The sequence below is a fragment of the Phaethon lepturus genome, unplaced genomic scaffold (genome assembly GCF_000687285.1).
Source record: "Phaethon lepturus isolate BGI_N335 unplaced genomic scaffold, ASM68728v1 scaffold8212, whole genome shotgun sequence".
Classification (NCBI taxonomy): Eukaryota; Metazoa; Chordata; class Aves; order Phaethontiformes; family Phaethontidae; genus Phaethon; species Phaethon lepturus.
Window position 1 is genome coordinate 6,523 of NW_010521225.1, and position 12,808 is coordinate 19,330.

Here is a 12,808-nt window from a genome sequence, read left to right on the forward strand (position 1 = left end):
TAATGACTCCTTTATCTCTGCTGGTGATGCCCTTGTTGATGCAACCCAGTGTCTTGTTGGCTTGCTTTGCCGCCGCAGCACACTGTTCACTCATATCGAGCTTGTTGTCCACCCAGACCCCCAGGTCCCTTTCCACAGAGCTGCTCCCCAGCTGGCTAGATCCCAGCCTGTGCTGCACTCCTGGGTTATGTTTTCCCAGGTGCAAGATGTTATACTTGTCCTTGTTGAACTTCATAAGGTCCTTGTTAGGCCCACTCTTCCAGACTATGCAGATCTTCCTGCAGGGTGGCTCTCCCTTCCAAAGTGTCCACTTCCCCACTCAGTTTGGTATCATTGGCAAAATTCACTAGGGTACACCTAATCCCATCATCCAGATCTCTTATGAAGATATTAAACAGCGTTGGGCCCAATATCAAACCCTGGGGGACCTCACTTGTGACAAGTTGCCAGTTTGAAAAGGAGGTTCTGAAGGTTTGCAGGAAAGGCTGACTCAGCTCTGGTGCTATTACCTTAGGAACTGGTCTAAATCATGTTTGAAGCATCTTTGTGATAATCAGATGCTTGCTTTTTCAACAAAAATACTTGAGTGCTGGTCTAGCAGGGTTTGCTTAATGTTTTTTTAACCCTTTCAGACACTTGAAGAAGCCTGTTGTGAAAAAGCATACAAAGAAACCAAACAAATAAACTCAACCAACCTGTCTCCCCACCTATATTTGCAAATTCTGGCCAAACTTGATTAGGACTTAGTGTTGGAAAGGAACAGCTTTGTGTGCCACAGTTAGATGTATCCCTAATTAAAAACAAATATGCAATTCAACGCTTAAAAAGAAAGCTGAGGAATATAATTGCATAATTAATAAAGGAGCAGCCTTAGGACCAATGGTTACCTCAAACTGTAAAACCACAGCATAAAATACAACACCACAAAACCCCCATTTAATTTGATTTATGCTTCACGAAAAAGCAAAGCAAAACAAATGTTACACAAATATTTGCAGTAGCCGAAAACTGGCTATCACTAGAAAAACATAGCTACAGACATCCCTCATTGCTGGGCTGAACTGTTCTCAAAATAATCCAATGTAAAGGCCACTGACAGAAATATTTCTAATACTCCACAGTCACAAAGCATTAAACTGCTGTCTTTGGTGCAGATCACCTTGCTTGTGCTTTAGAGGTATTAGTTAGGCTTCAGTCTACAGTTTGCAAAGCACTCTGAACTCTCCTGGCCTCTCTCATCCTAAAATATCAGAATAGTCACTGCTGTTTTCTTGCAAATATGTTTAAGTAACATTACAAATAACATATCATTGCATGCCCATTAAAAATAAACATGCTGGAAATAGCAGAGATTAAGGAGACAGTGTCACTTTGACTGTCTCAGGAGCAGCTATGAACAGCTCTGAAAAACACACATACTGTTGCCCTTTGCAGATCTTTCAGACCAAAAGGAGCAGGAGGAGCAGAATTTTAATAGCATCTAAAAACGTGAATCACAGAATCTATTTAATACCAAAAAGGAGAAAAATTCTAGAGAAATTATGTCAGAAACCATTCTTATTGTTCAAGAAGTACACCATTTTTGCTCTCGCTGTTGCAGAAACAAAACCACAAAGTGTATTTTCAAGAAAATATTTAAATAAAATTGATGAAGTGTCAACATTTGACTGCTTGTTTAAATTGGACAAAATTATAAAAGCTGTTACAGTGTGTTCAATTTGTTCCAATGTTATTATATACCATAAGGGCTCACTTGAGCAGTGAGAATACTGCAGTCAAGGCGTGAAGATTACAAGATGTCTTAGACTTCTCCCTGGTACAGTATGAAATACAATCTTAAGCAGCCGAAATTCTTTTAGTGGATCTAATTCCTTCCCACCGGGGCTCAGTGGGGAAAAAAAGAATCACTGTTCCTTTATGCTGCAAGAACACTTTGTGATTTGCTTAATGGGAAGTTAAATGAATCAAAGCTTCAGACAGAAAAAAGATCCACCATCAATTAATGTGCCAAATTTTTAATAGGAAAGCAAATCAGATTTATTTAAAAACTGAGGTCTCGGTTCTGGTATATTTATATATACCAAGGTTGAGCTTATAGTTTATGATATTTTTCATAGTTTATGCTTTCTGAGGAATATGGATGACCATGGAAGAGGGCTCTCATTTCTGCCCTGCTCCTGCTGAGTGTACTTTACACATGTAGCCCGGGTGACTAATCAAGAGGACCATGGCAAGCTGCAGCTGTTTATGCTCCAGGTGCACCTCAGCTGATGAAAAGTTGTGTACAAGAGCTCAATACACACCGTCATCACAAGCACCACTCACATTACCAACTGAAAACAAGGCGTTTGAATGCTAAATTCTTCTTTCTCCTTTCATAATCTGTCACCCTCAGACAGGAAGGGGACCACAATGGTAGTCCCCGATGACTAACTGTAATGTCCCCAACACCTTACCTAGGAAATCATTCCGATACACCTGCATTTTCTAAACACAGGCTGTATGGTGAGTTCTCATACTCCAACCACAGCACAGACATGTCGGCCTGAAATTCTGGAGCAGACAGACTTACAGGCTGTGGAGGACAACGCATGGCTACAGCCTCTCAGCAGCACTTACACTCTCTCAACTCGGCTCAGCACATGGTCCTAATGCTCATGTAAGGTGCAGAGGCATCTTTGACAGGCTTGCAGAACCCAGTGTCACAGCTGTATGGCATTGCACCAAACAAACTTGCACGTCACCTGGAAAGCAGCACACCAGCTGAAGATGAATCTGTAGCCGTTCAACAATATCCCTCATCCATACTTCTTGCCCAGCATAGATATTTTGCTTTGCAAATTAGATATCCATACATTTTTGGAGGCAGTCAACTTTACGGTATCTTTGTACACCCCAGGTGAATGAGAAGCAAAGGGTTCTGACCACAAATAAGAAGCATATACTCCATGACCCACCGTGTCTTACACAAAAGCAGGTGAAAAACAAGACAGTTAATCAAATATTAAGAGTTTCTAAGCATATAGTAGCTATTAGTAAAACTAGCATGAGAAATGCACCCACCTACTTCAGTCATAACACATCGGAGAAAAAGAACCTTAAAATTTTAAAACTGATCATATTTTTTTAAGTATCAGTGCTATGAAACCTTTTTTCTTTCTACTCTTGTTCAAGTATGGAAACTACTATGGAAATTCACTGAGGCTTCACCAGGCTGGCCTCTAGTCTGGACTCTTGTCCTCTGCAAGCCCCTGTGCTAGCGTGGGGTCTCCTGTACAGGGGGGCTGCCAGCAATGGATCTCTCTCACAGCTTGCAAGCCTCTGCCAATAAGCTGCTCGTCACTGGGAGCCAGATACAATACTCCAAACAAACCCCTAAACCAGTTCAAACTTCGTAGAATTTTACCCCTTTAGCACATCTTAATGACCCATAACCTTTTAAATGTCACATCTCAAAAAAATTGTTTCTTCAGCATATAAAACAGGGAGAAAAAGCCCTGTATTTCAAAGCCAAAATAATAATAATAAAAAAATTACTTGTTCTGCATTGGAGAATTCCCCTCTGCCTTAGTTTACTATTTATAAACCACCAGTCTGAGATTAATTATTATAAATCCTTAAAGCCGAAAAGAAGATTTTAGGCATGGTATGCTACGTATAATCTATACCATTATTAAACTGCAGCTCAAATGCACTTTATGTCCTATTTCTGTTGGTCACCTTTTAACATTTCCATATTTTACCTACGCTAAATTTTGCTCCTCAAGAGAAAGCGTTTCTTACTATTTTCAAAACACCAGACCACCCATTCGATGTGCCACTGCACAGGAGGAGCAGTGTCACCTGTAAAGCACCCTCACCTGGCACCCCGTTTCTCATCCAGTAATCGATGTCTGTTCCATCTGCATCGTCGTAAACATCTGTAACATTGATGGGCTGCAGCAGAGTCAGGATCTCTTTCATGATGTCCCGAGCTTTAGCATTGCCAGTAAAACCCAGTCCAGATGGTTTGAAGGTGCCTTCATCAGACTCCATGACGATATCGAAGTTGGAGATATTTTCCTAAACATGTAAGGAAAGAAGATTGTTTTGTGATTGCTAGTTTAACTGGCACCATGTACTGGATTTTAGACGTCAATGTGAGCATACCATAACAAATTTGTTTAAGAAGCAGAGAAATGCTTCCTGTGATCGTGTGTATATAAGCATAAATGAAGGGACCTAATCTTTCTGTATGAAAATGCTGAAACAGTTCAAGTTCAGTTCTGAGGCACCAGTATTCTGTAGGAGCCACAACATGACTGGCCTGCTGTCCCCAAACACTTGCTTTAAGACTTCTGAAGTGCCACCTAGAAAGATAAGCCATTACCACCATATTTCAGTTTTCACATGCAGCTCTCACTTTATTCTCAGACCTGAAACTCAGAAAGTCTGTTGCAGGGGAAAGGGTATGCAGTCTGATTGGCCTTAAAAATTAGATGCATTCAAAGCTTGCTTAGGCTGTGCAGGACATCCCATTGAAAAAAACAGCTGCTGCCTCTTCAGAAACACATTATTTTCGATACACCACGTAGTCAATTCTGACTTCGGTTGGAGGACTGAAATGCCAAGGTTCCTCCTGACCTGAAGGAATAATGTCTGTTTTAAGGGCAGTTCACGCTTCCAAGGTAAGTTCTTACAGGAAACATCAATTTTAAGACTTTGTGTACAAGTGGCATAATAACATTAGCTTTTAGTGTGCACTTGGAAGATTCTCTTTAGCTAAAAGAACAAAAATTAGCATCCAGAGCCATTTATTTGCTTCCCATACACTCAGAATGCTCAGTCACAAAGGTTTAATTGGAATAAAATACTTAGGGAATTTACATGAAGGTCTCACTCTTCTCAAGAAGCACCCAACTGTTTTTGCAAAATAAAACAGTTTGTGGCCAGGTCAGGCAGAAGAAAGCTATACTTCAGATTGTCTTGAATGTGACTGAAAGAACTTACTGCAGGTTTTACTCCTATGCCCAGATCTCATTCCAGAATTTCATAGCTTTCATGGGTTATTACAAGAAAATCATTGCAAGAGATATGTGATAGTGGTGAGTAACAGATCCATGTCATTAACAGCTTACATAAGCCTACAATTCAGTAAAGAATTCTTTCAGATTTTTCTGGATATAAAACCAAATATAAACTACAGGTCGCTGTGAATGTGATATTCATTGAAGTTTTCAGAATTTCTTTATATAATTTGCCAAGAACTGTGTTTTGCACTCTACTTTCCCCAAACTTTTATCTTTTTGAGCGGAACAAGTTCTAACATAAAAGAGGTATTCACTTCTAACTTAGAAATACATTCAGCAGTTAAAAAATTTAACACAAAAACTGTGCATATGATGAAGTAACTGTAAATGTTGTAATACTTTAAAATAACCAAACTACCTATCGACCCATGCAACTACTTGAAATCAAGGTGGAAATAACCAATCTTGTCACCAAATTGGCAATCGTTATTTTTATGTGATGAAAAAAATCTTCAGTTTATAAAAGATTAAATGTAAAGAATGTGGTGTCTAGGTCTATCATCAAATGCAGTTACAGGTCATGAGCCTCAACATGAAATCGTTATTCATGGACCCTCTGAATGTAGTGGGAGAGAAGCTGGCCAAGAAAAGCACACTGCATGGTAAAAGGGTCCAATGATGCTTCAAAGTCACAGGTACAACAGAAATAATGTCTCAAAATGTAAATCTTCTTTATACCACAAGCCCAAGGAGCAAGGCTTAGGGAAGACAATACACATTTCAGTGCTCTGATGAATTCCCAACGAAAGCTAACTTAACTATAGTGAGCCCAGCATAAATACCATGATAGAAAGCATTCAGAAATGGCTTCTGTGGCTGAGTCTTCAAAGCAGGACTTCTGCTCATTTTTAGAGATGCTGCAATGAGCAGGAGCAATAAGGCAAATGGAAGGGACTATTCAGGGCAGTGAGGTGAGAAGATACCGAGAAGAAATCTCGCCTACCACTCCAAAGAAAAGAATTCCTAAGTTTGAAAACTTCATGAACTGCTAATATAGCAGCATTACTGCAGTCTTCAGTTGTGTTTTCTCATATAAATGTTTGCATGTGTTTTTAATATGAAACTGAGAAAACAAACCACCCACAATACATTACACCATATTCTTGCTCTGTAAGAAAGCTGTTCAGTTCTGAGAACATGCGGGAGTGGCACGAAAACAGGACACCCTGGGGAGAGAAACCAGACTCATTGGGGGACAAAAAAGAAACAGGTCACAACTACTTGAAGTACCATGTGTCCCTGAGAAAGCTTTTTCCCTATTTTGTCCACTAGAAGATAGGATTAATTATAAAACTATTCACTGTCAAGTTTGAAAGTTGCAATCTTAAAAAAAAAGGGGGTTGCGTTGATTTCACCATAGCCATTTTTGTACACGTGTATTGACATTTCTACTTACACAGAAAGAAACACGTGCTGGAGAACATGCTATAGGGAAGATGCTCTGTTGTCCTTTGTCCTCTGTGGTGCAGGAATAACTGCAGTTAGCAAAGCGAGGCGAGACCGTACATTGCTCCCTTGACTAATTCAAGGGAACAGCACAACAAACCAGTAAGATTTTGTAAAATAACTGCAGGCTCAGCTGTTTCCTTCTTTTTTCCCCATTCTGAATGTATTTTAAATAAACATTTTAAACTCAGTACACAATTTTTTCAGAAAGTAATCCCATTTGCTGCATCTTGATACTGTGCCACTTCTCTTAGCACATACCAGAAAATTGTATCTTGTGGGTGTAACTTGCTGCCTAATTCTCTGAACATCAAAACAGACTTTTATCCTTTATCTTCCTATGACTCGGTCAGAGAAGAGGTCTCTTCTCTTTATCTTATAATGTTTAGCTCTTTCTTTGACTGAATTTTTAAATGAAACATTACAATAAATACTGCATGGGAAAATTGGTTTTCTATAGCTTGCTATTTTCATTGAATATGCAGATAGGCAGGATCCTTGCCAATACTTCCATTTTTTTTGTTTTAATTCTTTTTATTTCTGTTTTGTCTATAAACAATCTATTTTTATCTCCATTAAGCAAAACTAAAAATATAAGTGTTTCTCATCTCTAAGGCAAACACTTGAAAACATGAAATTACAGTAAATCTTTTCAATTAAGAAAACAAAACCTTGTCATATGCATGACTTGTACTTGTATCAGTAGGAAACATGTCCCATCTAGAGCAGACACTGGCAATCCCAAGCATACAGGTACCTACTTATTCAGTCAAAATCCCAACTGTTAATTCTTACCAAATGTTAAACTAGACTCCAACATCTCATGACTAATCTACCAAGTCACTGATGGCAATTCCTCTTACCCAGCTAAAGTAATGAGATACCTGAAAGGATAAGGGAGGAAACAGCTGTCCTAAAAGCCTTCAGTAATTTGGGGCTACTTAAAATAGCTATTACTTGTCCAATAGCTCATTTACTGGTTTTCTTTTTCATTCCACTGAGAAAAATCACCACTTTACAGGGAAAATACTAAAGTCTGTAGTGGCAAAGCACTGTCCTTGACTAATGGTTAATTTGTTCCAGTAATAGGGGACATCAGTTAATCCGACAATGTATTTTCAGCCTTCTGTTATTGATTTACACTTAACTTTAGGAAACACCAACACTTGTATTCTTGTATTCCAGTATTTGACTCAGAGCAGTTGGGATCCAAGTATAGCACAGCAACAGCCGTGCTGCAGAACTCACGGTGAAATGATGGTCATCCCACTTGCAGTACTTGCAGTAAAAAGTGTGTTTAAATCAACACCCAGCTTTGTTAGCCTGGCAACTAAGACTACAGGAAAGACAAGAGAAAACATCGGAAACGCCTAAGTGGATGTGACAGCTGGAAAAGGAAAAAATAAAATAAATAACATCCTCTAAGCATTTAATAATATATAAACATGGAGTAGTGTAAATTTGAGTTGCTGTTCAGGAACAAGATTATTTAATGAAGCAAAACAGCATAAATGGAAACTAGAGAAAAAACTCCAGAACAGCTGTTAGGAAGCAGAGATGCACCAGCATCAAGGCATAATAACCACCAGCCGCAAGCGTGACCACACTGCTCACACTCTTTTTGAATGAAGACAGGGAAAATCAGGAACACTGTGAGTTATAATTTTTTTAAAATTACCCCATCATTATATGGGAGAAAGCTGCTGTAAAGCTGAAGATCAGCGCAATTTTTGATAGATGACAAGGTATGAATAAAGGCTTATACTTTTGTTAAAAGATTAAATATTTTTCTTCCACATTTTGTGGGAAAGCAGTCCGTAAAACAGTCCACAGATTTTATGGCTTGTTCTCTATCAGAGTTACAGAGTTCTGACCTCTGAGAAGCCAATAACAAAAGTCCCAGTAACATCAACAGCCCTGGAGCAGGATTTGGTCATGTACCTATTAGCATTTCACTCAGTAAAAACATACTACTAGCATGTCTTACCTTGTACAATACCACTACTATTTCCTCTGCAGCCACTTGCCAGCACTCACAGAGATGACCATTCAGTATTGTAAGTTCTCCGGGATGATAGACAAGAAAGAGCAGACAACTCTGAAGACAGCAGCAGGCTATGTAAGGTATGCATCAGATTACCTGCAGCCTTGTCTTGGAAGGTTTTTTCTCTGACAAAGAGACATATCAAAGAAAAATGCTCTTCCTGGAAAATGTTCCATAGCTTAGACCCTTTTACTGCTCAAATACAAGAGTATCAAAACACTGCCTTATGACTCTGTCCCACTGCTGTCCCTTTTTGAAAGGTTTTAGGTTTTTGTTTGAAAATAGGCAACACTGCCAAAATCACAAAGTGTGGTTTACATCTTTCAACGAAAGGCAACTTTTAACTCCTTTTAATAAGCAAGTGGGTACTTTTGTAACTTTCAATAACAGACCGATAACAATAAATTGGCAATACCTCAGCAATTATCACAGCACACACGTCATTAGTATTTCCTCATTTTATGCAGAATGCTTTTAGGTTCTTATCTGGGTAAGAGGTGCAATGTTAAAATGAAAAGTTGTCAATGAGGAGGAAGCTCATCATGATGAGTCAACATGAGACAACAGTTTTCTCTGTCTTGCACAGCTGTGGGCAGTTTGGACAGAGGGACCCAGCTTTCTTACAGCAGAACATCCCAAAGCACAAAGGACCTGTGGTTGGGTGCACCTGCCTGGAGTATGAAAAGCAGAGCAGCTATCCTCAGAAGATGTGTCCACCAGTTCACAACGTTTCAGATGGCACCTCTGCTACTTGCATGAGGGGAGGAAAGGTACAAAGACAAAAGTCCTCCTAACACTAGACATGTATGAAATTTGCCCACATGGAATGAGGACTAGGCAACCAGGAGACGCACTGCCATCACTGATTCTGGGTCTTTCCTGCTTCACGCGTGAAGGTAAGGAATGAACGCCTTTTTGTGTTTTAGTAAAATCTGGTTTCCTCTGCAGCTTCCACTAGGCCTGTGACACCTCAGTATTAAGAATTATGAATTCCTACTGACCTAGAAGTGGTGTAAAATATAATTGTGTGAGTATACTAGCTTTTACTGTGCTTAACACAATCAAGGGTACTTCTGGTTGTTAACTATGATACTGGAGAATACAGTGCAATTATTTTCTTTTTGTAGGTTTGTAACTGAACATTTCTTTTCTTATGCATTTCTTTCATTTCTCAATGAAAGTGATCAACAGGACAGCAATGGTCAAAACAAGCAGCAGTAATTTTACAGAACTTTTGATTACAGAGAATATTTCCTGAGAACAGTCAATAGGCAAATGGACAACATATTTCACTGGGATAAAAGAATCCACGTTAAATTCTTGATGTGTTTGGTTCAAATCACACACAAATCCATGTCTCATGTTTCACCAGAGTACTTGGTAAATATTTTGGGAAATAAACATGAAGTTGAAATACATGAGTTTTCTGAAAACACTGGTTCTGAGGAGCAAATATTTTCTGGGTAAGAATCATTTCACCTGAGAGTGACAAGAAATTTTTTTATTTGCTTCTTAGAGAAAGTAACTCATTAGCAAATCACAGTAGAAACCTCATGTGAGCATCAACAAAGAGGACTTAAATTAGCAGTGAGATACCAGCATTTCAGAAACTGATGTTTTCATGTAGACCCAGTCTGGGCAATCAAATCTTCTTGGTAATAAACACAAAAAGGAAACCATAGCAAACACTGGTGATTGATATTTTCATAAAGTGAAACCTTTCCTAAAAAGTTAAAGCAGTGTATGGCATTTGCACCACAAATTTAAGTAAGTACAGTAAACATCATTAAGATAGGAATAAAAGCATGCAGAAGTATTTTAACACTTTCTCTAATGCTGTTTGAAACATTAATGCCTCCAGTGACCACAATAGAGTTACTGAAGTAAATTTGAACATGGCCTAGGATCTTTTAGTCTTCTAATCACAAAACGTATTTGCCTTCCCAGAAGATTGTATGCAATACTTCTATTCCAAAGTAAATATTATCAGCCATTCATAGTCCCTTAATTCATCTGGGTAAATAACTGTAACCTTGTCTTCGTGGTACACAGATCTTTCACAGAAACTAGTCCAAAGCAACAAAAGGAGGACAGACACATCATTACATATATTTCTTTCTCCCCTCATGCAGACAGCATAAGAGTAAACACACAAAAAATTTAAAACCCCTACTGGAGGGCACTCAGGTACTGATGTTAAAAGTTTGTCAGAGAATCTGTACTGAATAGCTGCAACATAGGTCCTCCAGAATTACCAAACCATGTTCCTCCTGCTTCTTCCATTCAACTGGTATAGGAAAGCAGCAGCTGCAACATTTCACATTTTTGAAGTTATTTATTTACTGTATTGTCTGTACATAAAAGCGCTACTCAGCAAGTTGGTCACACAACACTAAGCACTGGGCAAAGACTGCAGATGTAGTGTTGAACCCCAAGATCTGTAGCCTGACTTACACTGAGATCCTTTAATTTCATTACCCTTCCTCAAGATAAAGTATCTTTACTGTGAAGTAAAATCAGGCATTTTGCAGTCTGGAATTAAATCTAATTATTGACTAACAGTTAAAAGCAGTGAGCACTTCAGCAGGTATCTCCTTTGGGAGCAAAGACGCTGGTGATTCCCTGGGAGGCTTCTACACCGTGGTCAAAACTGAGCAGGTGCTCTGCAAGGTACTGGTGGGTGGCAGGTACACCTGCACTAATGGAGGCACTGAAACTGCTGGATGATACATGGCTTTCAACTCTTGGAAATGTCTTAGAAAAATCATACAAAGGAAACAACGGATGAGGACCATGAGATGCTCTCCAGAAAAATATGATCAAATGAAAGCACAGTTGCATGAGTAATCTATACGTTTGATCTTATTCTGACTGCAGTTGGGCAAACATGCTTTTCCTAAGGATCTATTTACTGGATGCTATCAGAAACAGGAGGCAATGCTAAGCTGAGCTTTTGGTCAACCCAATATGGCAACGCTTACATTCTCTTACAAGATCTGAACAGCCAATATACCCTATCACTAGCTTTAATAATCAGAAACTATAATATTGGGCTCTACAGAAATACTTGAGTGACATAAATAATGCTGTTATGCAGGGGTATGAGTTAATTATTGGCACCATAGTAAAACCACCATGCTGCTGCTATCTCAGTTCTTTCTGCAGTAACTTATGCACTTTCTAGCAGTGGCAACCTACAATGACAGATGAGGAAGAAAGACCTGAAATTAAATTCAAAGAAAAAATAAATAAGCTACGAAAGCTAGAGTATTTATACTTGTCCAGTACTATATTGTCTTCATTTCTTCTCCCTTGCCACATTTCCACTGACATGAGGAGGTAATTTACAATGTCAAGGAAATCCATGACTGTCTGTGCTGAATTACTGCATTCATATTTCTACTTGTTTGCAGCAAACTAAAGTCATAATAAGCCCAGCTATGTAGATGAGTCATACAGGCCATCTTTCATTTAACAAGGCATCTTTAAATACCACTCTTAGTTAACTTGTACTCATTACCATCAACAAGCAATGTTTATGCCATACTATCCTAATTGCCAGAAACTTGCACAAGTAAATCATTAAAAGGTTAAGTTATTTTTCATGCTAAATATAATGTACAGTATTAATCTGCTTTATTTTGTTATTATGAGTAATGCTATGTCCTATAGTTGTGTCAATTTATAATTATGCCAGATCACATGGCAGGGGGGAAACAAGAACAACAAACAACAGACGGATGTCATTTCTGCATAAATTCTCCATGTAAGTTACAAATTCTTGTGAAGTTAGACTGGGCTTTCTTCACACAGCACAACATCCAGATGGAATCGCATCAACAGAGCAAAAATTGAGACACATCTTTGTCTCAATTTTTTTAAAAGCAGAGTAACCACATATTTTTCAAACAACACCCAGCCTGCTTTGTATTCCCCTATTTGATCTTTAAGCCTGCTTTTTGATATTACATCTGAATATAAATCCTAGAGACAACAGTGAAATGCAGACATTTTGGCAAAAGATGAGATGTGCATGAGACAATTTCACGTGTTGCTGACAACAGCACCGTAGGATGGAGCTTATTTTCTGACATGGAAATCTAAAGAGGTGATGATACATTCTCATGAGTGGTGTGCACTAGGCATAGAGCATCCCTCCAGCTCCTCCAAAATGCACTTCTGTACATGAGAAGCATCCCTTTCCTGTGCTACATACTCCAGAACATTCCATTCTAGTATACTCCTGCTG

The 12,808-nt window shown here is 38.8% G+C and overlaps 1 protein-coding gene across 1 annotated transcript in view; it reads right to left on the bottom strand.

Moving 5' to 3' along the window:
- Window positions 1-3,860: 3,860 nt before the first annotated feature.
- The window catches only part of LOC104616441 (carboxypeptidase Q-like), a gene marked incomplete at its 3' end in the record, with an annotated part of 71,504 nt that continues 62,556 nt past the window's right edge, over window positions 3,861-12,808 (bottom strand). The window contains exon 4 of the mRNA XM_010281453.1: window positions 3,861-4,062. Coding sequence (XP_010279755.1) covers window positions 3,861-4,062 — 202 coding nt within the window. The remainder of the gene's footprint in view (window positions 4,063-12,808) is intronic.